Consider the following 24,737-nt stretch of genomic DNA (forward strand, 5'->3'; position numbering starts at 1 on the left):
TGCCATCAGAGGGCGGACTGGGCATGCTATTCATTCCTTTGTCTTAACTCTGGCACCTGCCTCCATTGTGGCTCTCCGTGTCTGTCTTTACATGATGCTGGGATCCCTGGTCAGTCACCAGTCCACGCCTTGTCAGCTCCCACTGCTGAAGCTGACCCAGAAGGCCATGGAGGAGGCTACAGTGTGTGCCCAGGAAGTGAATGCTTGTTCTACTAGGGAGGACTGTTAGAAACCCAAGTAGGAGGCCAGCAACTGGAGCAGAGGGCTTCCACTGAGTCTGGGCAGAGAGCATGGTACAGTTGTGAGTGGCACATGGGGAGCAACACATCAGTAACTGAAGGGAGCTGGGGAAAGAGAGGCCACCAGGACAGTCTACAGATGAGTCACAGGAGTTACGTATGCTGTTTCGACAGGGAAGGAGCTAGAGACCATACATCCAGGGTACCTCGGGGACATCCAGAGTGTGCCTGGTACCTCCAGGTGGCCTTAGAGTTTCCCAGACCCAGAGACTCACAAGGCCATGTGCACAGGATCCTGTGTGGGTTCAACTGGGTAGGAGTAAGGAAGTTGGGTAGTCTGGGCCAGTGGGTGAGGTTTCAGAGTCTGCTGACCAGCAATGCAGGGACCATCACCCCATTGTAGCTTCCGGCATGTCCGAGGCCAACTAGCAGGGTGGAGTTTAAGACTCCCCCAAAAGCTCCAGCCTTCATCACTTTGGTCAACAGGAAATATGGCTCCCATTGTCCTCCTGCCATCCTGATTTGAAGCAGTTGGAACGACCCAGAATGGGAGCCCATCACTCAGGGGCCTCGAAGGCTCTGGGTGTGAAGGACGGCAGATGGGAGACACGGCTGGTTCTTGTAGGTTCTGAATTGGTCAGAAAGGCCAGGAGGGCATAACAACTGTGTGGTTCAAAATACCGTGTGACCTTGAAAGGCATGCTCAACCTCTTTGGTACTTGATTCCTCCAGCAGCTGTGACCTCCTAACTTGGTGACTTGCAGGTCATCCCCTCCCTTCTCCTCATCTGTCTGTGCTGTATCCCTCTAATGACCCCGATTGCATGCTTCAGAGTCCCAACTTCTCTTCGCTCCAGGCCAGGCAGTTCTTATAAACACAATAAGTGGAAGTAGCACGAGAGATGAGGAACCTAGGGCAATTAATCATCAGGGAGTGACGTTTGGTGAAAAATCGGGTGCTTAATTAAGCAGGAAGAGCCAGAGGCCTGGGGGAAGACGGTGCACGTGGAGGGCAGAGAGAGATCTCTTCTTCCCACAACCAACCTCTCTCGCCTCAGTGCCTATCCCCCACATACGCCAGGGCCCTGCTTGAGGCTCACTCTCCACATGCCTTTGGATTGTCCAAACATAATGATTAAATCTAAATCTGGTCCTAGCTGCTTGAGTTCAGAGCTTCACTCAGCCACTTATTAGCTTTGTGACCGCAGATAGGTCGCTTAACCTGTCTGTGCGTTAAGCTTCTCTACTTCAAAACGAAGGTGATAGTAATTTTTAGACCCTAGAGATGTTAGGGATTCTGAGTCAGTATGCGATGGTTAATTTTCATTGCCATATTGTTTGGAGTTGGAATCACTTAGAAACACTAGTTGGGTGTGTCTGTGTGGGTGTTTCCAGACAAGTTTAGCAGGGAGCAAAGACCTGCTCTGAACGTGGGTACTACCATCCTATGGGATGAAATCCTTCACTATCCATATGTATGTGTGATATACATATATATATTTAAAAGATGTCTTGATTTTTTTATATATAATTTTATTTTTCCTTTATGTGCATTTGTGTTTTGCCTGCATGTATGCCTGTGTGAGTGTATCAGATTTTGGAGTTACAGACAGTTGTGAGCTGCCGCATGGGTGCTGGGAATTGAACCCGGGTCCTTTGGAAGAGCAGTCAGTGCTCTTACCCACTAAGCCATCTCTCTAACCCCGCGTATTATATATTAATGAGAAAGAGAACTGAGATCCAGCATTCATCTTTCTCCGCTCCCTGACTATGGATACAATGTGATCATGTACCTCACATTGCTGCTGTAACAAATAGAGCTGCTTTCACCACCACCCCTGCCCCCTACCACAATCGCTGTGCCACCAAATTGTGTGTCCAAACAGACCCTTCCTTCTTTAGGTTGTTCTTGATGCCATTTTGTCACAGAAAGGAAAAAAGTTAACATAGGAATTGGTACCGGGAGTGGGGTCATTGCTGTAATAAACCTGACCGTGTGGTTTGTAGCTCCTTAGAACTGCCTTGTGGGGAGGACTGTGGTATTTTGGAGCTGGAGGCTAGAGAAACTCTAGAATGTTATAAAAGGAGCTTAGTGGACTATTCTGGTGCAAGTGTGGAAGACCAGAATTCCAGTAGGAATGTCATCGGTGAAGTTCTATCTCACAAGATGGTGGCACATACCTTTAATCCCAGCACTCGGGAGGCAGAGACAGTTGGATCTCTGTGAGTTCAAGGCCGGCCTGGTCTACAAAGCAAGTCCAGGCAGCCAAGGCTACACAGAGAAACCCTGTCTTGAAAAACCAAAAAAAAAAAAAAAAAAAAAAAAAAGATTTTTTTTTTCCAAATAAGAATAAGGAGTCTATTGGGAACTGGACAAGAGGGCGTTTGTTTTATATCCTGCAAATAACCTAGAAACATTCAGGCTGCGACATAGTTATCGCTTGCTGCATTTATAGAGGTTTATAACGAAAATTCAAAGCAGAAATATGTGAAAATGTGCAATTGATCAAGGAAAGAAATGTGAACCACGGCTAAAGCTATAGACATAGGGGATGCTGACAGGTGTCTACAAGTTTAAGAGCTTTGCACCATTAAACAAAAACACTGTGCCTTGCACTGAGCCAATAGGAAATGTGGTCCGAGGGCTAAACCATGTCTATTGAAAGCTCCAGCTTTTAAAAATGACTGAACTGAAAGCGCCACTGATGGGGTTCTCCACTCAAAACCAACGGAATAGGGAGCCATCTTCCTAGTAAAGCCACTAAAGGTTGTTACTACAGCTGTGGTGGAGTGGGCCAGACTGCGTCATCAGCTGATAGCTGAACTTCAAAGTGGCATCCATATCGTGTCAAATAGAAGAGTCATAGGACCATGTAGGCTTGAGCCAAGGATCCAGAAAGCCTCTGAGCTCAGGAAATGCTTTTCGGGGTCAGAGTCCAGGCAACGAGGCCCCTAGAAGCTACTGCAAGGATGCTGAAAGTAAAGCTCGTGTTTTCAGCATGTTGAAAAAAATGTGAGGAATATCTATCTTAAAAAAAAAAAAAAAAAAAAAAAAAGCACCAGGTATGAAGTTGATCCAGTGCAAGAAAGAGGATACAAATGCTACAGGTGGCAGGACTGAAGGGCTGGGGCAACCAGCTAGAACCACCAAGAACCTTAGATGCTGCGGCTTTGAGATCTGGTCCTTGCTCTGATGCAGATTCAATCTCACTTTGGTCTGACCTTTCCTTGCTATGCCCCTAGTCCTTCTTTTTGGAATGGGAAGGCTCATTCTTGCCCTGTATATTGGAAGTATGTGGCTTGCTTTTTTTTTTATTTTACAGTGGGTTACGGTTCAGAGATTGCCTCGAACCTCAGATGAGACCTCAGATGTTTGAGCTTTTGAGTAATATTGGGATGGTTAGAATTTTTGAGGACTCGTACATATAAACTACCTACATTTTCCATTGTGAGGTGGCCTTTGAGGGGCAGAGGAAGAATGATGGGACTTAAAGTGACGTGTTTGGGTGGCAGGTGGGCTAATCTTCATTGTCAGCCTAGCTGGATTTGGCATTAGCTGGGAGACACAACTCTGATGTGTCTGTGAGGGGATTAATTAAAGAGGGAAGACCCACCCAGAATGCGGACTGCGCCACCTGTGGGCTAGGGTCGGGGTGAATTTAAAGAGGGGCCAAAGGGGAAGAAGGCAAGCTTTTATCTATCTCTGCTTCATGACTCTGGATGCAACGTGACCAACTAACTGCCTCGTGCTTCTAAGGCCACACCTAGAGCCACTGTCACCGCGTGCCACCCCTTCCCCCCCTTTTCACATGGACGGGACCCTTAAACTGAACCAAAACAAACCCTTCCTTACTTTTGGATACTTGCTTTTGTCACGTATTTTGTTACAGAGTAACTCATATGTCACTATGTAAGTTGCATGGTGCAATCTGCCTGTGATGGTGCAGGGAACAGCCCGGTACTGTAGCCAGGGAGGTTCCTGCTGAGATACTTCGTTCACCTAAGGTCAAGTAGCAAGGGCAGGATTTAACTTGACAGCCCTAGATGAGAGCCCTGCTGTGCCCCTGCTCTCTATTACCAGAGAGAGGGACTACCCTGGGCTCTGAGCAGACACCTTTCCCACACCTATCCGGAAGAGGCACAGGAAGGCTAGGCTGTGACTGCCTGCCTTTCCGCATGGGGTAGGGGCGGGGCAGGGGCCCACTCTTATTTTGACCTTCCTCATGTCTACCCTGAGACAAATCACCTAGATCAGCAGTTCTCCACCTTCCTACTGCCGTGACCCATTGATACAGTTCCTCCTGTTGTGGTGACCGCCTCCCCCTCAAACCATAATTTTGTTGCTACTCCGTAGCTGCAATTTTGCTACTGTTATGAATTGCAATGTAAACATCTGTGTTTGCCGATGGTCTTAGGTGACTCCTGAGAAAAGGTCATTTGAGCACCCAAAGGGCTTGCTCTCATCTAGAATCTTGCACATGTACAGGGAGGGTTCAGCCTGTCTGTACGCTCCAGGCTGATGGGGGTGGGTCCAACTCCTCTTTGATCCAGGGCCTGAGAGGTGAGACCATGTCTTATTTTCAGGGAGGCTGTGATCTCCCGGAAGCGGCTGAACTGCAATGGGCTGGGCCCCTCGGATCTACTAGGAAAGCCCTTGGCCAGGCTGCTGGCTCCACTGGCTCCTGACACCCAAGGTAAGGAAGGGCTGGAGACTAGGCAGGGGGTGGGGAGCCTGTGGTTCTGCTCCCAGGTCACGTTTGCTTTCTAGCCACGCCTCCCTTCCCCTTCCGTCTCCCTTCGCTCTGTGTCTCCAGCTATCCCTCCTCTAATTTTCTCTCAAACATGCTACTAATCTCCCTAAAGCCTCAATTTCCTGACTGTAATACGGGACAACAGCGCCTTTCTTCAGGGGATGTTTTTGAGGCACAAATGAGACGGCATGTGTTAAGGGCCTGGTACCTACGCGGTCTCAGTGACTGATGGCTGCGGTTACTGTGTGCTCATGCCTGTTGCCAGACAGGGCTGTAGTTGTCATACTCTCTGTCATCGTCTGTGTCTCTTTCTTGCCCTCTCCATGCCCCCTGTCCGCCATGTCTCTCTGCCTCGTGTCTCAGTCTCTCTAGGTCTCTGTCCTCTGTGTCGATGTGGAAAGTGCACAAGACTGGGAGTCAGGAGACCTGACTTGCTGGGTGATCTTGGGCAAGTCACTTCCCCTTTCTGGACCTCAGCGCCCGCCCCCCCCCCCCCCCAACCTGTAGAACCAGGATGCTCAGCTTTACCTGCCTCCCTCCATCCCTCGCAGGGTTTCTGGGAGAATCACAAGAAAGTTGTCAAGTGAGGGGATTTCCTTCTATGTAGGGGCTGTCGCTGTGGTTGTTTCTCTCACTGACTCGGGTCCACTCTGTCTCACTGGGGCTCTGGGGCTCTCTGTGTCTTTGTCCCTCCTTCTCTGTCTGCATCGTTGTCTCCCTGCCTGGGTCCTTCCTTACTCAGTAGCTCCGGGCCTCACTGGGCCTGCAGGACCACCTCATTGCCCTCTCCCCCCTCAGTGCTGATCATACCCCTGGTGGACAAGGAGGCTGGAACAGTGGCAGCCGTCATCTTGGTAAGACACTACCCAAGTGGTTGGGTTGTGGGTAGGATGGGGGAGAGGAAAGCAAGGGAATACGCTGTGCCTGGAGCCTGCCTGCCTCTGTGTGTGTGTGTGTGTGTGTGTGTGTGTGTGTGTGTGTGTGTGTGTATCTGTCTGTCTCTGTGTGTGTGTGTGTGTGTGTGTCTATCTGTCTACATATCTGTCTGTCTCTGTGTGTCTCTCTATGTGTGTCTGTATGTCTGTGTGTATGTGTGTGTATATTTGTGTGTGTATATTTGTGTGTGTATCTATCTGTCTGTCTGTCTCTCTGTGTATCTTTCTATCTGTCTATCTGTCTGTCTGTCTCTGTGTGTCTCTCTGTATGTGTCTGTATGTCTTGAGTGTCTCTCTCTCTCTCTCTCTCTCTCTCTCTCTCTCTCTCTCTGACTCTGTGTGTGTGTGTGTGTGTGTGTGTGTGTGTGTGTGTGTGTGTGTGTGTGTGTGTGTTTAGGGGGAGGATGTTTGGAGGTGCAAGGCCACTAGGATAGATTGGATGCTGGGCCTCACCCTAGCAGGAAGAAACCACTGATCCACTGGGTAACCCAAGCTCCACCTGGACTCAGCCCTCATCAGTTTCCTCCTGGGAAACCCTGGAGGAGTTACAAGTGGTATCCAGGAGAACGGGGATATGGTGAGATGATTGTGACTGACAGACACTGAAAGGGTACAGCTGGACTGAGATTGCCACCACTAGAGACACTTGGGCAGTTTGGGTATCAGAACTGCTGGAGCTAGGGGCTTAAGGAGAGGTAGGTTTCTACAGAAGAGCTGCCTGGGTAGCAAGCAAAAACCAAGATGCTTCTTGAAGCTGTGAACCAGAGGGAAGAGAAGGGGCCGCCATCAGAAGTGGAGGATGCATAGGAGCTCAAGATGTTTTCGCTGGGCTCCTGGATGCTCTCTGCTGCCTCTCATGGAGTCTCCCAGGCTTCTGCTTCACAGCTCTGTGGAGAGGTGGCTGAGCCTCACCAGCAAAAGGTTCTATTATTCTTCTAATCCCTTTTCCCATATGGAGATGCAAGTCAAAATCCTTGTCCTGTCACAAGAAAAGGCTCACACCTCAAGTCACAGTTACTGGTGATCTGCCAGCATCAGATTTGCACTGCCCTGACAAATACACCAGGCACCAGAGGACTGCTCTTGAGCTCATTAAAAGGGAATTAAAGGCCTGACCTTTCTTGAGCTGCAAGGCAGGCAGTAGGGGAGGAGGGGCAGCCACCAGCTGGGATGGGGTACCTGGCTTGACTCCCTGACACCAGGCTCTATATTCCTGAGGGAGGGAGCCCAGACTGGCCCCTACTGATCCCCAGTGCCAGTTTATGTTCCTCTGGTGAGAAGATCTGCTGTGGGCTGAACTCTCGTACCCCACTTCTTACCACATTTCTTGGGTAGTGTGTCCTGGAGTTGGTGGGCAGAGGACAAGCAGGGACCGGTGTAGAAGTTGGGGTGGGGAGACAGTGGCTTCAGGCTACCTTCTCTGTAGACAGAACAGGATCTAGATGTGCCAGAATCCTTGTAAGCCAGTCCTCACTTTGAGACAGGGAAGACTAGTGGGAAGGAAAGCATTTCCCCCAAGGTGAAGATGTTTGGGAAGTTGTTCATCTTGGCAACAGGAGGATGGCTGCCTCGTTCACCTTAGCTACTGCTAAGCTAGGAGTCTGGACTTTAGCTTTCTGGTGAGAGGAAACCCCAGTGTCATCTTAGCTAAGCCAGCCATCATCTGGGTGCTGGGACAAACCATTTCTACTTTTTGGAGCCTTCAGTCTGGGGACAGACAGGGACACCTTCAGGCCACCAGAAAAGCCAAATGAAATAATTGCTGCCAGCGGGTGCTCTGGTGGCAGAAGCTGAGACAGCAAGGCATGCCCCACAGAGAGCATGTGAGCGAGCCTTTAGGGTGTAGGTAGGAGGTGGGAAGGCTGAGAAGGAAAAGGGTAGAGGGAACAGCATGAGCAAAGGCAATGGGAGAGGAGGTGAGGCTGGGGGGAGGAGTGTGATGCCAGCGCGGGAAAGTGTGAGATGTGTAGTACCAAGGAGGATGTTACCTGGGTCCTGAAGTTTCTGGCCAGCATTATGTCATCTCCTCAAATACCCTGAGTGAGAGGAGCTCTTGAAGGGGGAGGGGGTGAGAGCATGTCACTGTCCAGGTCTCTTCCAAGCCTGAGGATTCCCCATCAGGTAGAAACACACTTCTTGGGATGCCTGCTCCCTAGGGCACACACATCTGACAGCTGCTTCCTGGGTCATAGGATCTTTCATCCTTCCAGAGGCAATACAGGCAGCCATGGGGTACCCAGCCACTACTCAATTCTGAGAGTAGAGAGGACAGAAGAAGAAGGATGAAGAAGGACAGTCGCAAGTCATCAGGTCCTTCCTTGATAACTCTAACTTTTTTTTTAATATTTATTTATTTATTATGTGTACAGTGCTCTATCTGCATGTATACCTGCAAGCCAGAAGGGATTGTCAAGTCACATTATAGGTGGTTGTGAGCCACCACGTGGTTGTTGGGAATTGAACAGAGGACCTTTGGAGGAGCAGTCAATGCCCTTAGCCTCTGAGCCATCTCTCCAGCCCGATAAACTCTAACTTTTATCTGGGTCTCCGCTATTGGTGTTCATCATCTACACACACACACACACACACACACACACACACACCCATCCATCCACTATCTCTTTCTGCTAGGAATCAAGCACTGTGGGCTATGTTCTGAGAACACAGAAATGACCAAGATACAAATCCCCAATTCCTACCTTCAGAACATAAAGTCTGGAGGGCATGAAACAAGAGACAAAAGCAAGATGAGGATCGCAAACGCTCGCAAGCTCTAGCCAGGAGACAAGGGAGTCCTGTGAAGAGTATTGGAGTTTGATGGGGCGACAGTGAGCAGGGGACCTGATAAGAAATGTACAGCCCAGGTGCACGGCTGTGCGCCCGAGTTCTGAGCTTTTACAGCTCAGTTCAAGGCACCTTGATTGCAGATTCTCTGTGTGGAAAGCCTCTGACTCTCTTTCAGTGCTGGGGTAATAAATCCCTTTGAGGAGTAGTCGGCTCTTGGTCTCTGGCATATGATGCATGATTCATGCCTGTGCCCCCTTCCCTAGTGGTGCCTCTTAGCTCCTGCCATTAGTCATGTTGAACCGTGAGGAGGGTGGGCTTGGTAGCCCGGCCAGGTTTTTAATCCTTTCTAAACACCTGTGCTCACTGGTCAGCATTTCCCACTGAAGCCCAGACAGCCACCTAAACATTAACATTTACCCTTGTAAATGTTACCACGTCCAAGTGTCTTATGGAGATTAACTGATTTAGGTTACAGGATGTTGGAAGTATGGGTGTGGCTCTTGGGTGCATAAAGTAATTTCTTGTGTGCTGTATGGATGTGCACATGTGGGTGGTGTAGGCACTGGAGGGGTGTGTGTGTGTGTGTGTGTGTGTGTGTGTGTGTGTGTGTGTGTGTGTGTGTTTCCATGGGAGAATGTGTGCAAGTGTGTGCATGTGAAGGGGCCTGCAGTTCAAGTGAGTACCTGTGTGTGTCTGAGCACATGCTGAGTGGGCGGACTGAGGCAGCCCAGTGGTACATGCTGGGATGAGGGAATATCACAGTTTCTTTTTTTCCCTCTGGCATTTTCAGCCTCCCAGCTCTGCATCTGAGTCCAGGCCTTTGGAAAGCCAAGGAGCTGGTTTTCCCTCAAGCTCTAGAGGGAAATTGCCCCTCTTCCTGAGAGACTGGTCCCAGATAGAAGGAGCGAAAAGGGTCCTCTCCTCTACATACTCACCATCAAAGGCAGCATAGTTATGTAAACAACTTGCAGCTGGCATCAGATGCCCTCAAGCACCTCACTCCTAGCTTAAGCTTCCAACACAGAAAGCATCCTGGATACCATCCCCCTCAGAGATTCACAGCCCAGGCTGTCTGTGCACCCCCAACTCCCCGCAGGTCTAAGGTTTCACACCCCCTCCCAAGTGCATCCCGACTCATCCTGCTCCTGGCCAGACTGAGCCTTGGCCCCCAGGTCTCCTCCTGGTCTCCCTGACTCTGGTCTTGTTTCCTGTCATTTACCCTTCATCCCCATAGATGACAGCTATCAGATGCTAAGGCAGCCTAAATCCTAAATTCAAAGCCCTTCCTTCTGTGGCTCCATGGATTCCACTCCCTACCCAGGGGGGCCTCATTTTCCCATATGGCACCTACCACTTGGCACTTAACCAGGACAGCCTGCTGTCTACAGCCCCTTTCCCTCTCTCCTTTCTCTCCTATCTTGCTTCTACTTCCAACACAGAAAGCATCCCGGATACCATCCCCCTCAGAGATTCACAGCCCAGGCTGTCTGTGCACCCCCAACTCCCCGCAGGTCTAAGGTTTCACACCCCCTCCCAAGTGCATCCCGACTCATCCTGCTCCTGGCCAGACTGAGCTTCCTGGGAACCTGCTGGTCTCCCCTAAGCCATCTGTTCCTGGTAGGGGACCCATAGCAGAAAGGCAGGCAGGGGCTGCTGAGGTGAGGGAAGCAGGATGAAGCCCCCCCCACCCCTGCTGCATGTTCTGTGGGAGCCCCACAGGTGGTGAGCAGCTTCCAGTGAGCTGAGGAAGTTGAGAAGGCAGGTGTGGAGCTTTGCTGGCAGGCCACAGTGGGTCCCTAGACTGCCATCTCTTCCTTCTTTCCATCTCTATCTCGGCACATTTTCCTCTTTAAACACCCAAGCAGGGTGGAGGAAGAGGGTTGACAGGAGCCCTGGTGACTGGCACAGAGGACACAGGATGGGGCAGGGGAGTGGGGGATAATGGGAGTGGTAAGAATGCATCGAGGGAGTGCAAGTGTAGGCATGAAGGGGAGGGAGTGAATAGAGCTGTCCTAACCTTGCCACTTCCTGCTTGGTAGCTTTGGGCAAGTCCCTCATCCCTTCTGGGTCCTGGCTCATCTGCCAGGGGGGAGGACATCACCTCACAGCAGTGAGTATCACATGTAAGGCAAAAAGCACTCACTGTCTAAGTCCGTTCATCTCAGCTGCACATCTTCCCTGGCAGATGTCATGCTGGGCTCCTTTCCGGGCAGCTCAGACCCCACTCAGAAAGGATGGAGCTGAAGGCTGAAGCCGGCTTCCATAAATCCTCTAAACGAGGCCTGAAGCATTCCATGTGTGGAAGATGGAGAAGGGTCTAAGGTCCCCCTTCCTGACACTGCACGCCTGGACTGTACCATCTATGGGACAGTGTGCTCTAGGAATGGGACAGTAAGCTTGGAAAGAGATGGGACAGAAACAGAAAAGTTCCACACTTTGCACCTGCCCTAGACATCTATCTTCCTTGGGACAGTGACTCCCAGAGCTAGCTACTGGCCTGAAGGATGGGCTTATATGGAGGTCATAGACTGTGTTGGTGGAGACTGGTATGTACTGGCCATGGGAGGGCAGGCTAGCAAAGACAGCCTGGGGAAGGTCATGGCTGGTCTCTTCTCCCTTCCCTCCAGGTGCACTGTGGCCAGCTGAGTGAGAGTGAGGAGCGGAGCCTGCAGGCAGTGGAGAAGCATGTGAGTGGGGGTAGGACCATGGTAACAGGGCCAGCTGAGGACCCTTACCAGAGCTGGTGGGCAGACGGCTTGCCAGCTTTACCACCTTGGCCAAGTCATGTAACCCCTATGAGCCTAAATTTCACATCTGAAGATAGGTAAAGATAGTGCTGAATTACCTAGGTTAGCAATGAATCAAATCCCCAGTGCATAACTGAGGTGCCTCTCTGCCTAAGACTTCAGGAATAATCTGTGACCTCAATTGGGATGGTGTTAGAAAAATCTGACCCTCTTTTGGAAGAATCTGTGAGCAAGGGGTGGAGACAACTGTACTTGCCAATGGAGGGAGGGAAGCTGTAAGGGCAGAGGGAACTCCTAGGAGGTGGAGGGCCCAATGGCTTGAATTATTTGGGAGCAGAACAGAGGCGTGCAATGGGCACTGTGGGGCTCCAGGAGGAGGGATCTGCTTGAGTGAAGGAGAGGGGTCGGGTAGTGGTGCCAGCAGCAAGGGTGTGCTTACCACTCTGCCTGCCGCAGACTCTGGTGGCCCTGCGGAGGGTGCAGGCCCTGGGGCGGCAGCGTGGGCACAAAGCTGTTCAGAACACCTCGGTGGATGCCTCTGAGGAGCAAAAGGATGAGCGGGGGTACACCGACCATGACCGGAAGATCCTGCAGCTGTGTGGTGAGCGCCAAACTTAAACAGGGACCTGACAGGGGTTGGGAGGTTGCGGGGTGGGGGGTGGATTCTGGAGGGGAAGGTCTCCATCTATGGTGTGGGTGGGACCTGAGAGGTGAGGGTACCAGAAGGTAGAACACAAGGTGGGGCTCCTGGGTGGTCCTGTGGGGCATGAGGAGAGGCAGGGGTGGAGCCTGGAAGCAGCCCCCAGGCAAGGCAGAGCCCTCTCTGATTTGAGCTCTGCCCTTGCAGGGGAGCTCTATGACTTGGAGGCCACTTCCCTGCAGCTCAAAGTCCTTCACTATGTGAGTCCCTGAACGTCTTCTCTCCCACCCCATCCCTCTCCAAAGACCAACAGACCCTAGACCCCCCATCTCAGTTCAGATTGGGGACATCTCATCTTCTCTCCTCTTCCAAAATCCTGAACTCCTATCCCCAGCTCTCCCCCGCCCCCAGATTGGCTAGAGGGTGGCCCAGCCCACACTCAGCCTGCCTGTCCCTTTGCAGCTTCAGCAGGAGACACAGGCATCTCACTGCTGCCTCCTGCTGGTGTCAGAGGACAACCTGCAGCTTTCCTGCAAGGTGAGGGTGGTCCAAGTCCCCCTGGGAGGTGAGAGGACCTGTGTCCACCCTTCCTTCCACTAATCTGTCTCCATTACTGACTCCCACAGGTCATTGGAGATAAAGTGCTGGGAGAAGAGATCAGTTTTCCCGTGAGTTCCTCCTCCACCCTCTGCACGGGGACCTGCGGGCTCTGTGAAGTCCTGGCAGGACTGGGGCCCCCCTGCTAGAATCTCATGGTGGAACTAGTCCAGATCTTGAGGTCTATTAGAAGCTTTACAAAGGAGTGCTCTCTCGAGATCAGGCTCTAGTGGGAATAATCTCTTGGAGTAGAAGAAGCCGTACATGGGACCAGCTCACTTCCGCTGGAGTGTTTCTAGACACGAGTCAGTTAGAATCCCTGGAGATCAGTGAGAGTCCTTGGAGTCTGCTTATCACTCTCTAGTTAGGGAAAGCCTTCAAGTCCACTATTGGGACAGGACAGGGAGAGGCAGGGCTGGGTCTGTGAAGTGGACCTGAGAAGTGAGGTATACCAGAAGGCAGAACCCAGGCACATGGAAAGAAGATGGATCTTCTTGGTGGTCCTATGGGGCCTGAGGAGAAGCAGGGCTGGAGCCTAGAAGTGTAGAGATAGAAGCGTAGGGACAGCCCTCCCTATGCCCCTATCCTCTGCTCCTCAGTACCAGCTCCATCCAACTCTCTGAACGGCTCAAAGAGTTTGTTGGAACTTCCAGACTTGGAAGGCAAGGATGGGTTGAGATCAGCTGGGTCTCTTTTTCACTCTCCAGTTGACCATGGGACGCTTGGGCCAGGTGGTGGAAGACAAGAAGTGTATCCGGTTGAAGGACTTAACCTCTGTAAGCCATGGCCATGCCGAGCCCGGGGAAGGGGAGAGGGACACACCCTGCTCAGGCTCCAAGGTCTTTGGGATGGATGAGGAGACAAGACCCAGAGGCTTTGTGGCATCTCATCCTCATGCCACAGCGGATTGCAGAATGCGATGAGGGCTGAGAGAGGAGGCCCCCTCCTTACTGTCCCTTGCATTGCTGCAGGATGACGTGCAACAGCTACAAACCATGTTGGGCTGTGAGCTGCAGGCTATGCTATGCGTCCCTGTCATCAGTCGTGCCACTGATCAGGTGGTGGCTCTGGCTTGCGCCTTCAACAAGTTTGGAGGAGAATTGTGAGTTTCGGGGTGGGTGGTGTCAACAAGGAATTGGAGCTGAGAAACAGGTCAGGGCCAAAGTGTGAGTCGGGGCTAGGCAGGGGCGTTACCCCCAGAAACTAAGGCAAGATTGCTGACTCTCCATCATCTGGTGTTGTTTTTGTTTTTGCCACTCCCCCTGTGTGAGGCTGCAGAGGGGGTTGGGGGCATCATGGAGGAGTGGGAAGACAGCCAGCTCTAGTCTTGGCAAGTCTCTAATCTCAGGGAGGAGACTCGCCTTGATCTGAGTGACTCCAATCAGAAAAGGGAGATGTGGCTTTTCTTTCAAGGAGCCACAGCTCTCTCGATGTAGTGTCATGTCAGTAGCCCGGCTTTTAGGGGATCTGAAGGTGCCTAGCAGTTCCAGGCCAGCCTGAGCACCATGTTTATAAGCCTGCTTCAAGCAAAGAAAACCAAAGCAGGAGCCCAAGGTGGAGCTCACAGTTTGGAGAACAAATAGAGCTTTCTCTTGCCGGAAGTAGGAGGCAGGGAGTGAAAGTCATCCCAACCCCCCCCCACCCCCACAAACGACGGGATTTCCATTAGCGGGTTTACACCGGTTTCCTGGCAGCACGGAGGAAAGGAGAAAAGGGCCGAGAAGCTGTCTTTCTCCCCATCTCGGGTGACCCCCAGCCCTTCTTCCAGGTTCACAGAGGAGGATGAGCATGTGATCCAGCATTGCTTCCATTACACAGGCACGGTGCTCACCAGCACCTTGGCCTTCCAGAAGGAGCAGAAGCTCAAGTGTGAGTGTCAGGTGAGTGCCTGCCCTGAACGCTTCCTGGGGACCAGCTCTATCCCCGGGAGGCTTGCCAGAAGGGCGATGCAGTGCCTATGTTATCCAGGCCAATGGCAGTACCACAGCTAGGTAACCTAGTGACCTGGAAGTCTCTTAGAGAGGGAGGTCAATAGTTGCCTAGGCTCCAGGCATTGTGTGTGATTGCCCTCTAGTGTCTAACACGGGCACTATCACACCTCTGGTCAGCAAGTGGCCAACCAAGGTGGTAAGCAGACCCTCTGAGACCCAAGGACTTCACTGGGCTATATACCCCTATGTCTTCACTTACTAGCCAATGGTTTTGATGAGATACATCAGCTTCCAGCCTGTTCTGGGAGCCGTGGGGGGGCCTGGGGGGGGGAAGGAATGAGGATATCCTGGGGCCGTTGGCACTTTATGAGCTTTACTTCCTCCTCCCCAGGCTCTTCTCCAAGTGGCAAAGAACCTCTTCACCCACCTGGGTGAGTGACTGTCTCCCACACAGGCTGTTTGGGGAGGAGACATGGGCTTGCTTGGCATTCCCCAGGTCTCATGGTGCTTCTGCTCTCCTCTCCCCCTCCAGATGATGTCTCTGTCCTGCTACAGGAGATCATCACGGAGGCCAGAAACCTCAGCAATGCAGAGATGTGAGCAGAAGTGGCATGGTGTGGGGAGGAAGAGTGAAGCCTCAGTCCTCACCACCTCTGTCCCCTCCCTGCCTTCTTATCTGGCGTTCCCTTATGACTACATCCTTATTTCAGGCGGGACAGCACTAGCTTTGCTTGCCATGGGTTTCTATGACACATAGTAAGAACTAAATACAATACAATACAACACAATACACATAAAAAGCAAATGAATGAAGGCTTGGAAATAGCCAGCCCCGAGGAGAGTGTCGCACTTCAGGACACTCTCCAGGACCTCAGAAATCGCTGCTCTAGTCATACATGGTTGGAGGGACGTCAGGACCCCACAAAACCAACCACTTTACTCCACAGCTGCTCCGTGTTCTTGCTGGATCAGAATGAGCTGGTGGCCAAGGTGTTTGATGGCGGTGTAGTGGATGATGAGGTGAGGAAGTACGGAGGGTGTCCGGGAGTATGCAAGGGGCCCCGGGGAGCAAGCCACATTTGAAGGTTGTCTACAGCCAGACTTAATTAAGTTCTTGCTTTCTGCTCCATCCCTGTCTGGGCAGAGCTATGAGATCCGCATCCCGGCGGACCAGGGCATCGCGGGCCACGTGGCCACCACGGGCCAGATCCTGAACATCCCAGATGCATACGCCCATCCGCTCTTCTATCGCGGTGTAGACGACAGCACCGGCTTCCGCACTCGCAACATTCTCTGCTTCCCCATCAAGAACGAGAACCAAGGTGCTGACTAGTTGCCGCCAGGGGACCAGGAGGGAGCCTGGAGGGGCGGGGACGGGGCGGGGCGTAGCGGAAGGTGCTCTTAGTCTCCTTCAGATCAACTAGGGTCCGGGAGCTGAGATTGGGATTGCTTGAGCCATTACTTGCAGGGGTTGTTAGGAGAAGGCAGGTCCCACTGGATCCCAGTCACCAGCGGTTCCTGTCTTCTCTTTCTTCCCAGAGGTCATCGGTGTGGCTGAGCTGGTCAACAAGATCAATGGACCGTGGTTCAGCAAGTTTGATGAAGACCTGGCCACAGCCTTCTCCATCTACTGTGGCATCAGCATCGCCCACGTGAGGGAGCATGGCTGGGGCAGGGAGGGTGCCCTTTTTATTCCCCACATTGGCTCTGGTTGTTCTGGCCTGTCCATGCCCAGGGCTCAGATCCCAGTGAGTGATGTGCTGTGCAGCCTACCTCACATGCTGGCCACCCTGGCTGGCTCCTTCAGCTGGAAAGCTGGGCATACTATTTCCGGTACTGTCCACACAGCTTCTGAGGATCACGAAAAAGAAAGGAAAAGAAACAAAACCAAACCTCACCTAGTTCTGCTGGGCTGGTGGTATGGGTCTATAATCTCAGAGCTTGAGAGGGAACAGCAAGAGGATCAGGAGTTCAAAACCTTGGCTACATAGCAATTGGAGGCCAGCCTGAGCTACCACAAACCAAAAAACCCAACAGACACATACAAAACCCTGTTGCTAAGAGTCCAACCCCACTACCCCACCCCAGCAATTCCAACCCAATCTACTAGTCAGTGTCTTTTTGGCAACTGTTGGGGATTTCTAGCCATGAACACGGCAGCTCTAGCCTGCACCATGAACACGGCAGCTCTAGCCTGCAAATCCAGTTAGGTTCCTGAATTAACCCCTCCTTTCTGATCTCCTCTAAGGGCTACCATGTTCAGGAGCTGGCCAGTGAGAGAGCTGGGACAAGAGTGGGGGTGGAGCCTGAAGACTGGGCTGTTGCTAATGGTTTATATTGGGCCTCCAATGTGACAGGAAAGAGAACTACAGTCTGACCCGTTTGTGCCAGTTCTGGGCATCTGAGAATGTCACAGCCTCCACCTCCAGCCCCATCTTTTTAACTTTCTCCCTTCAGTCTCTCCTATACAAAAAGGTGAATGAGGCGCAGTACCGCAGCCACCTGGCCAACGAGATGATGATGTACCACATGAAGGTGAGGCTTGCTTGGAGCTTCTGTTCTTCTTAGGGTCTTGGGGTCAACTGCTCCACACTTCTTCCCTGACTCCCAGAATCCTCTGCAACCTGGGTCCAGGCTGAGCTTTCCTGTTGCTCACTCTTGACGATATGAAAACAAAACAAAACAAAACAAAAAACCAAAAACACCAATACCAATACTTGGCCTCCTGCTCTGCCTAAGGGGCCTCACCAGCTTTCTCCCACCCCTCTCCTGAGCCTGTTTCTCAGCCCAGTCTGGAGGCAGCCAGCGGGCTTTCACTCGGGGGAAATTTTGGTTCAGACGGCTGCCCTCACCCCATGTCCAGAGAGTACACCCCACTTGGGGAATGTCTGAAGGCTGAGGACCTTGTTCAGGACTTTCCCTTACAACTCTCTGGCTGCAAAGGTCGTGCATCCCTGCATGGCCCTAGTTGCCGATGCTCCAGTCTCATTCCAGGCCTTAGCGTAGAGCATATGACAGTCACTGTTCACCTGTGTCCTAGGTCTCTGATGATGAGTACACCAAACTTCTCCACGACGGTATCCAACCCGTGGCTGCCATTGACTCTAACTTTGCCAACTTCACCTATACTCCTCGCTCCTTGCCTGAGGACGACACTTCTATGGTGAGGTGGCCCTTCTCAGCCTAGCTGGGGGTGGGGATGGAGGATTATGAAGTATAGATGTCAGTTAGATGTACCTAAGAACTTCCAGGTAAGGCTGGAGCTCCAAGAAGGCTATGGAGGCTCCTTCAGAGATAGGCTGGGCATGCTGTTTGCTGTCATGGGGGCCATGGGACTGCTTAGAGGACAGCAATGGGCTAGATGGTGGCCCAAAGCTGCCCTAGGTGTGTGGCCTTGAGGCTTGTGACACTGTGCCTGCTCTTGTAAGATTAGATTATGTGTGAGCTTGCTTCCAAGAAGTCTTTGCTTAAGCGAGGCATGGTGGTGCACATCTCTAATCCCAGCACTCAGGGAGGCAGGGATAAGGTGGACTGCTGTGAGTTCGAGGCCAGCCTGGTCTACAAAGTGAGTCCAGGACAGGCAAGGCTACACAGAGAAACTCTGTCTGAGGAAAACAAAACAAAAGAAAAAAGAAGTCTTAGCTCTTGGATCTCTTACATTTCGGACAGCTCATGGTTCGATGCACATGGCTGTCCATCTATTTAATTGGCCTTCAGTTTACGTTTTTGAGTATGAGGCTTCAAGGGGTGGTGACAGGAGCCCCATGTGGATAGTGACAGCTCCTCTGACACTTCCTGTCTCTGCGTTCCAGGCCATCCTGAGCATGCTGCAAGATATGAATTTCATCAATAACTACAAAATCGACTGCCCTACTCTGGCCCGGTATGTGCCCCAGCACTTCCCACTGTCCTCCAATGTCATATCTAGTGTGTTCTTAGAGGGAAGACAGCTGTATTTGTGGGAGAGGGGAGGGATCTGCGAATGAGAAGCCATTCTCAGACACTGGAGCATGAATAAATGAAAGGCAAGAAAATGGAACGGGCAGAGTCTGGAGGGCTTCCCGGAGGAGGCTGAGGAGGAGGAGGAGGAGGGGGAGGAGAGGCTGAGGCCCCTCTGCTGCCTTGGCTCCTCCCCAGGTTCTGCCTGATGGTGAAAAAAGGCTACCGGGATCCACCCTACCACAACTGGATGCACGCCTTTTCTGTCTCTCACTTTTGCTACCTGCTGTACAAGAATCTGGAGCTCTCCAACTACCTCGAGTGAGTGGCTGTCCTTCCAGTAACGAAGCCCCACTGTGTAGCCCGCCCTTTACGCAGCCACTCATCCTGTCCTCTTTGTGGGGGACGGAGGAATACTGAACAGCCCCGCCCCCTTCCACAAGGGATCTGCTCAGTGGCAGAGGATGATGGGCCTGATTCCCCCCAGGGCTGCCACACTCCAAAGGAGAGCTGCTTTCCGGAACCTTCTGACTGGGTGGCCTCTGGGCATCTCATCCAGCTGTCTCTTCTCTGAGGCACCCGGGGAGGAAGCTGTGGGTGACATTTCTCTTTTCTGCTTCCCACCTAGGGACATCGAGATCTTTGCCTTGTTTATTTCCTGCATGTGTCATGACCTGGACCACAGAGGCACAAACAACTCCTTCCAGGTGGCCTCGGTGAGAGCCTGCCTTCTTCTCAATGGGGACCCTCTGCCTTGCCCTTCTCTGCCTGAGGAGAAATGGCAGTGAGAGGAATAGCTGGGGCGAGAGGAAGGAGCTCCCCAGTGAGAGGTGTTCACACTCATTCAGATGGGAGGGGTAACGGGAGCTTTTATGGACTTTTCCAGAAATCTGTGCTGGCTGCCCTCTACAGCTCGGAAGGCTCTGTCATGGAGGTAAGTGGCCATCTTGTCCAGCCCCTGTTCTGGATCCCCAAGGGCCAGCGACTTGCCAGTATACTGTTCTCAAGTCATGTTCTGCAGCTAGGTTGTGGGAGTTGTGCCTCGTGGGCCTCACTTTCCTAAAACAGGAATAGGTTGGGGTGAGAATACTGCCAAAACTAGGGTCACTGGGTCAGCCTGAGCCAGATTTGCAAAACCAGTAGGAACAGAGCAGCTTCACCCCTCAAACCTGCCTCACCCCTTCAGGCCTGGGCCAGTTTAGCCTTAGATTGTGGGAGGGGAGTGGTGGAGGTCGGGCCACCAGTCTGCTTGCCATCAGCATCTTTGGTCAGGAACAAGATCTGAGCTGTCTGAGCTGGTGCAGGTCTTGATTCAGGGTGGGAGCCACATTTCGAAGGTCACCTTGCCCCAGGCTGCCGCCCAGAGCACCCTCAGGAGGAGGCCCGCTGTTTGCACACCCATAGAGATATGTGTGCTCACTGTCTCCCAGGCTGCCTTGGTGGCAGCTCTGGTTCTGCCCTCGTCCCCTGGGATGAGCCTGCTCCTCCTCCCAAATGACAACCCTTCACTATCAGGAGACAGGGCCTTGCCCTCGCCTTCCCTTGTCAGAAAACAAATATTTTCCTGCATAAATTAGTGTCCAGGACATCAGGAAATCATTTCAGAATTGTCTTCCAGGCTGTGAGCCCCTCTGAGCATATACCTTATCAAATTCCTTCAGGTGACAGCTGTTGGCTTTGAGTCATGGAGCTGGCTAGGGACTTGCCCAGGGCCATAGAGGGTTCAAATAGAGCGCTCAAGAAGGGAATGAGGACCCTAACTCTGCTTTCTACCTGCTCTGCTGAGCTGGGGTGGGTACACCCTACTAAGGCTCTCTGGGAGCCTCTGGTGAGGGGGACACTTTTGACCCAGTGGGACGTGTCTCTCCTCTCCCCACAGAGGCATCACTTCGCCCAGGCCATTGCCATCCTTAACACCCACGGCTGCAACATCTTTGACCACTTTTCCCGGAAGGTGATGGGGCTGTGTGGGGATGTGCTTGGTGGAAGCTGGGGACTGGCTAGACAGAGGGAAGCTCACCCCGCTTGGAGTGGATGGGAGTGTGTGCAGCAGGGGTCATGATGGCCCTCTCCTGACACTCTCCAGGACTATCAGCGCATGCTGGACCTGATGAGGGACATCATCCTGGCCACAGACCTGGCACACCACCTCCGCATCTTCAAGGACCTGCAAAAGATGGCTGAAGGTACCATACCTCGCTGCTGGGTGGTTTAGCATGGAGCTCTGCCCACCTGAACATCTGCAGTGGTCCTGTCCCATCTTTAATGCATTCCTGGCTATGGTGTCCCTCCGGGCAGACCCAGTACTGGCTTTCTGGCTTCCATTAGTTGTGCTTGCTCTCCATGGGACCCTCCAGACACACTTTGGCACAGACCATAGGGCCTTTGTTCTCAGGAGGGACAAGGGGCCTGGAGACCCTTCTGCTTGACTCCATTGTCCCCCCCAAACAGTGGGCTATGACAGAACCAACAAGCAGCATCACAGGCTTCTCCTGTGCCTCCTCATGACCTCCTGTGACCTCTCTGACCAGACAAAGGGCTGGAAGACCACCAGAAAGATTGCGGTAAGGACCCGCCCTCCGACCTCAGGAAGCACAAGCTATATGCCTTCTGCCCAGCGCTGTATGCACACCCCCCGACCCCCCCCCACCCCACAGGAACCTGAATACCTTTCTGTGCTGAATTTAGCCTGATTGTATTTTGGGGAGTCAGAAACACAGACTGCCTCAGGGCAACAGATGGAATGACTGACAGAAGTGCACTGGCTTACTGAGGGTCACATAAGAAATTAGTGGCTGGTGGGAAATGCACAGGAACCAGTCACTGTGCTTGGCCATCTACTGAGTGCGACAGAGACATTGGGCCTTGGTTTGCCCTGCCCCCTGCCCCTCCTCCCATGAGGATGGGCCTTGGTTTGCCCCAGCCCCGCCCCTCCCCCCATGGGGATGGGCTTTGGTGGACAGATGCCACTTACAGAAGGTGATGAGGTCATTGCCTTTAGGAGCTGATCTACAAAGAGTTCTTCTCCCAGGGAGACTTGGTATGTGTCAGGGGACCTCAAGATGCCCAGGGTGGTGGTGGTGGTGGTGTGTGTTTGGTGGGTAGGTTGTTCCTGGCCAGTGAGGCTGGGAGGGCTTGGGTTAGCTGGCCCTACCTGGTCGCTGAGGGGGCGGGCCTCATGACCTGGTGCCTTCAGGAGAAGGCCATGGGCAACAGGCCAATGGAGATGATGGACCGGGAGAAGGCCTACATCCCTGAGCTGCAGATCAGCTTCATGGAGCACATCGCCATGCCCATCTACAAGTGAGCTTGCCGGCCGGGGTGGGGTGGGGTGCAGGGATGAGAGGGGCGGGCACAGCGGGAACCGTGTGTAGAGAGGGCAGGGCAGCCCGGATCTACCTCAGTCTTCCTCCTCAGACCCCTGTGGAGAGGGGTCTTCACACTGTATGGAAGTGCCATCTGTGGCCTAGCCCTCATTTTTCTTGCTGTCCGTGCTCTGTTTTCTGACCTCTGACCCCATCCCCTGCACCCACCCCCAGGCTGTTACAAGACCTGTTCCCCAAGGCAGCGGAGCTGTATGAGCGCGTGGCCTCCAACCGTGAGCACTGGACCAAGGTGTCCCACAAGTTCACCATTCGAGGTCTCCCCAGTAACAACTCGCTGGATTTCCTGGATGAGGAATATGAGGTGCCCGATTTGGATGGCACTAGGGCTCCAGTCAATGGCTGCTGCAGCCTCGAGGCTGAGTGATTCCCCTCTGAGGACCCTCCCTGCCCTGCCCTCCTTCCGCAAATCTCTACCAGTCTGTCTGACGCATTGGGAACCAGAGCCATGGGTCCTGGGTTCTAGGCCAGGATGCCCCCTGTGACCTGGCATACACTACCCTTCTTGGACCTCAGCTTTCTCATCTGTAGAAGGGAAGCAAGATTCCCAGTCTCACACAGACTTGGCCATTTGTTCTACAAGAGCACAGTGGTGACCAGGGGCAATGGATGCTGTTCTGCACCTCTGACTATCCCAGGCCCAGTCTTGCCCAAACCACTCCACTTCTGAGCAACGTCAGGGCTCCTTCTGTGACCCCGTTATAACCCTCTAGGTCAGTCCCCTTGTTTTCCTGGAGGAATCCCTGCTCCCTGGGGACTCCAAGAGCCTCATGGAAGAAGACGAGATTGCTGAGTGGGCAGAGGGTGTCACCAGCTAGAAATAGCCATAGGGTGAAGGTACCCTGAGGACACCTCTGTGCTTCTAGTAGGATTGAGACCCTTGCAGGGAGCAGATAGCCAGGTAGCTCAGTACTCTGGGGGAGAACACACTCCAGCAGAAAAGACACGAATGATGGGCAGGAAGGATCCTCACACTGGGAGACAGCCCCTTACGTGTCCTTCAGGTGGTATGACCTGAAGCAAGTTCCTTTCCCTAGCTAGGCAAGACAGGATCACTAGACAGCCTGTTCTTAGGTCAAAGTCTCCATAGTTCTGTGGAGTCCATGAGTGGTTGTGGTATGCTCTGCCACCCTAAGGCACAGAGAACCTAACCCTTTTTTCTTCTGAGTGTACCCCATTGGCCTGAGCTCCTCTCCCATTCCTGCTACCAGGGAGGGGCCTGGCCTCACCCCGCAGGGCTTCTCTCCTCTTCAAGGCCATATCCACATTGTGCCCCGGGGGCTCAGGAGACTCCCCCCCCCCCCAGGGCTGGGCCTCTTGGGTGAGTGGTCACTGGCTTCTCTTCTGTTTTGTTCTGTGTGTGTTGTGGGTGGGGGAGGGGCCACCTGCCTTACCTACTCTGAGTTGCCTTTAGAGAGATGCGTTTTTTCTAGGACTCTGTGCACCTGTTGTATGTGGTCCCATGGGCTGAGTGCTTTGTACATGAGAATAAATCTATTTCTTTCTACCAACCCTCCCCCAGGAGGCTGTCTGTGGACTCTGTCTGTATATTAGGTGGAGGGAAAATGCTGACACACAAGCAAGTGTCCCTAGAAACTGCAAACCAAAGCCTCTACTCCTAGTGCCTAATCCCTCTTCTGGGGCACCCCTATTTGGGGGGGTGGTGGTGCCATAGACCTATTGAGATAATTCCTGAGCCAGAGATGAGGTCTAGGGGTTGTTGACACACAGCAGGCTCAGGTATGAAATGGCGAGAGAGTGCATCAGTTGGCAAATTGTGGGCGGGAGAGGAAGACCTGAGAGTCAGAAGCAACCAGGGAAGCTGCTTGGAGGAGGTGATCTTCCACACCTCTGCATGCTGGTCTACCCTGGTCATAATGCCCATTCAGCCAGCACCTGGATCTCAGAGCCTCTTTAGCTGTGGGGTTGTCTGGGTAACCATCAATTCCACATCCCAGCTTCTCTGAGTGTTGTGGAAGGGGTCCCCATGTGTGTGAATCTCCATGCCAGATTTGACACTGGTTGGTGTCTGTGTCGTCCTTGCTTGCCCACCTGTGTGGGCATTTGCTGCTGCACAAAGAGCAGTGAGCTCTGTGCCAGGAACTGTGAGAAGGCTCCTCCCCTCAATTTGCCTAGCCCCTCCTACCCACCTCCCTGCTCACCACATCCTCTCAACCAACAATGATCAGTGGAGCCTAGACATTGGCCTGGAGGAGACCCCTAAGGCTTGTCCTATGACAACAGCAATGTCCTGGGATGCCAGCCTCACCTCTGGGAACACAGAGCCTAAGTGCTGCCTCCACTCACAGCTGGGAGGTTTGGAATCAACTGTCAAGGCTGAGCCTCAGGATGGCCAGCCTGGTCCCTGGCCTCCAGATGTAGGTTTCATGTGACCTCTGCCCAGTCCTGCTTTGAGCTCCCCTAGGCTTTCTGTCTTCTCAGAGACATGGGCTCTCAAGCTAGGCTAGGGGTCAGTGCTTGGTCCAAGACTGGAAGGGATGGTTAGCTTAGTGGTGCTAGGCTGACACTAGGGTCAGTGCAGGTGGATGCAACTGTTCTACATGTGACCCTCAGTGCTGAGCACGTACCCAGAACTCCTCCATAAGCCTTTATACACAGAGGAAAACACCTGACTGTAAAACCAAGGGGGCTTTGCTGGGGCACGGCAAGGCCTAGGCTGTGATATCCCCCCTTGGCCAGCAAATTAGGCCAACAGCCTGAATATCATTTTCTGTGCATGCAGAACTCTGGGTCAGGGTGTGTGCTAACCTGCCCTTTCTTTGTGGCCT

At 52.8% G+C, this 24,737-nt stretch overlaps 1 protein-coding gene across 2 annotated transcripts in view; it reads left to right on the forward strand.

Annotated features, from left to right (window-relative positions):
- Window positions 1–22,747, forward strand: part of Pde2a (phosphodiesterase 2A) — a 92,746-nt gene extending 69,999 nt beyond the window's left edge. For both annotated transcript variants that reach the window (XM_051149070.1, XM_051149071.1), the window contains exons 5-31: window positions 4,823–4,932; window positions 5,788–5,843; window positions 11,339–11,398; window positions 11,915–12,059; window positions 12,306–12,358; window positions 12,561–12,635; window positions 12,725–12,766; window positions 13,403–13,471; window positions 13,667–13,797; window positions 14,464–14,575; window positions 15,018–15,057; window positions 15,159–15,222; window positions 15,574–15,646; window positions 15,771–15,948; window positions 16,166–16,278; window positions 17,084–17,161; window positions 17,667–17,789; window positions 18,439–18,509; window positions 18,764–18,886; window positions 19,194–19,281; window positions 19,452–19,499; window positions 20,445–20,519; window positions 20,652–20,751; window positions 21,017–21,129; window positions 21,567–21,605; window positions 21,762–21,868; window positions 22,105–22,747. In XM_051149070.1, the coding sequence (XP_051005027.1) occupies window positions 4,823–4,932; window positions 5,788–5,843; window positions 11,339–11,398; window positions 11,915–12,059; window positions 12,306–12,358; window positions 12,561–12,635; window positions 12,725–12,766; window positions 13,403–13,471; window positions 13,667–13,797; window positions 14,464–14,575; window positions 15,018–15,057; window positions 15,159–15,222; window positions 15,574–15,646; window positions 15,771–15,948; window positions 16,166–16,278; window positions 17,084–17,161; window positions 17,667–17,789; window positions 18,439–18,509; window positions 18,764–18,886; window positions 19,194–19,281; window positions 19,452–19,499; window positions 20,445–20,519; window positions 20,652–20,751; window positions 21,017–21,129; window positions 21,567–21,605; window positions 21,762–21,868; window positions 22,105–22,315 (2,497 nt within the window). In that variant the 3' untranslated portion in view covers window positions 22,316–22,747. The remainder of the gene's footprint in view (window positions 1–4,822; window positions 4,933–5,787; window positions 5,844–11,338; window positions 11,399–11,914; window positions 12,060–12,305; window positions 12,359–12,560; window positions 12,636–12,724; window positions 12,767–13,402; window positions 13,472–13,666; window positions 13,798–14,463; window positions 14,576–15,017; window positions 15,058–15,158; window positions 15,223–15,573; window positions 15,647–15,770; window positions 15,949–16,165; window positions 16,279–17,083; window positions 17,162–17,666; window positions 17,790–18,438; window positions 18,510–18,763; window positions 18,887–19,193; window positions 19,282–19,451; window positions 19,500–20,444; window positions 20,520–20,651; window positions 20,752–21,016; window positions 21,130–21,566; window positions 21,606–21,761; window positions 21,869–22,104) is intronic.
- Window positions 22,748–24,737: the final 1,990 nt, after the last annotated feature.

This window comes from Acomys russatus, chromosome 7 (assembly GCF_903995435.1).
Source record: "Acomys russatus chromosome 7, mAcoRus1.1, whole genome shotgun sequence".
NCBI lineage: Eukaryota > Metazoa > Chordata > Mammalia > Rodentia > Muridae > Acomys > Acomys russatus.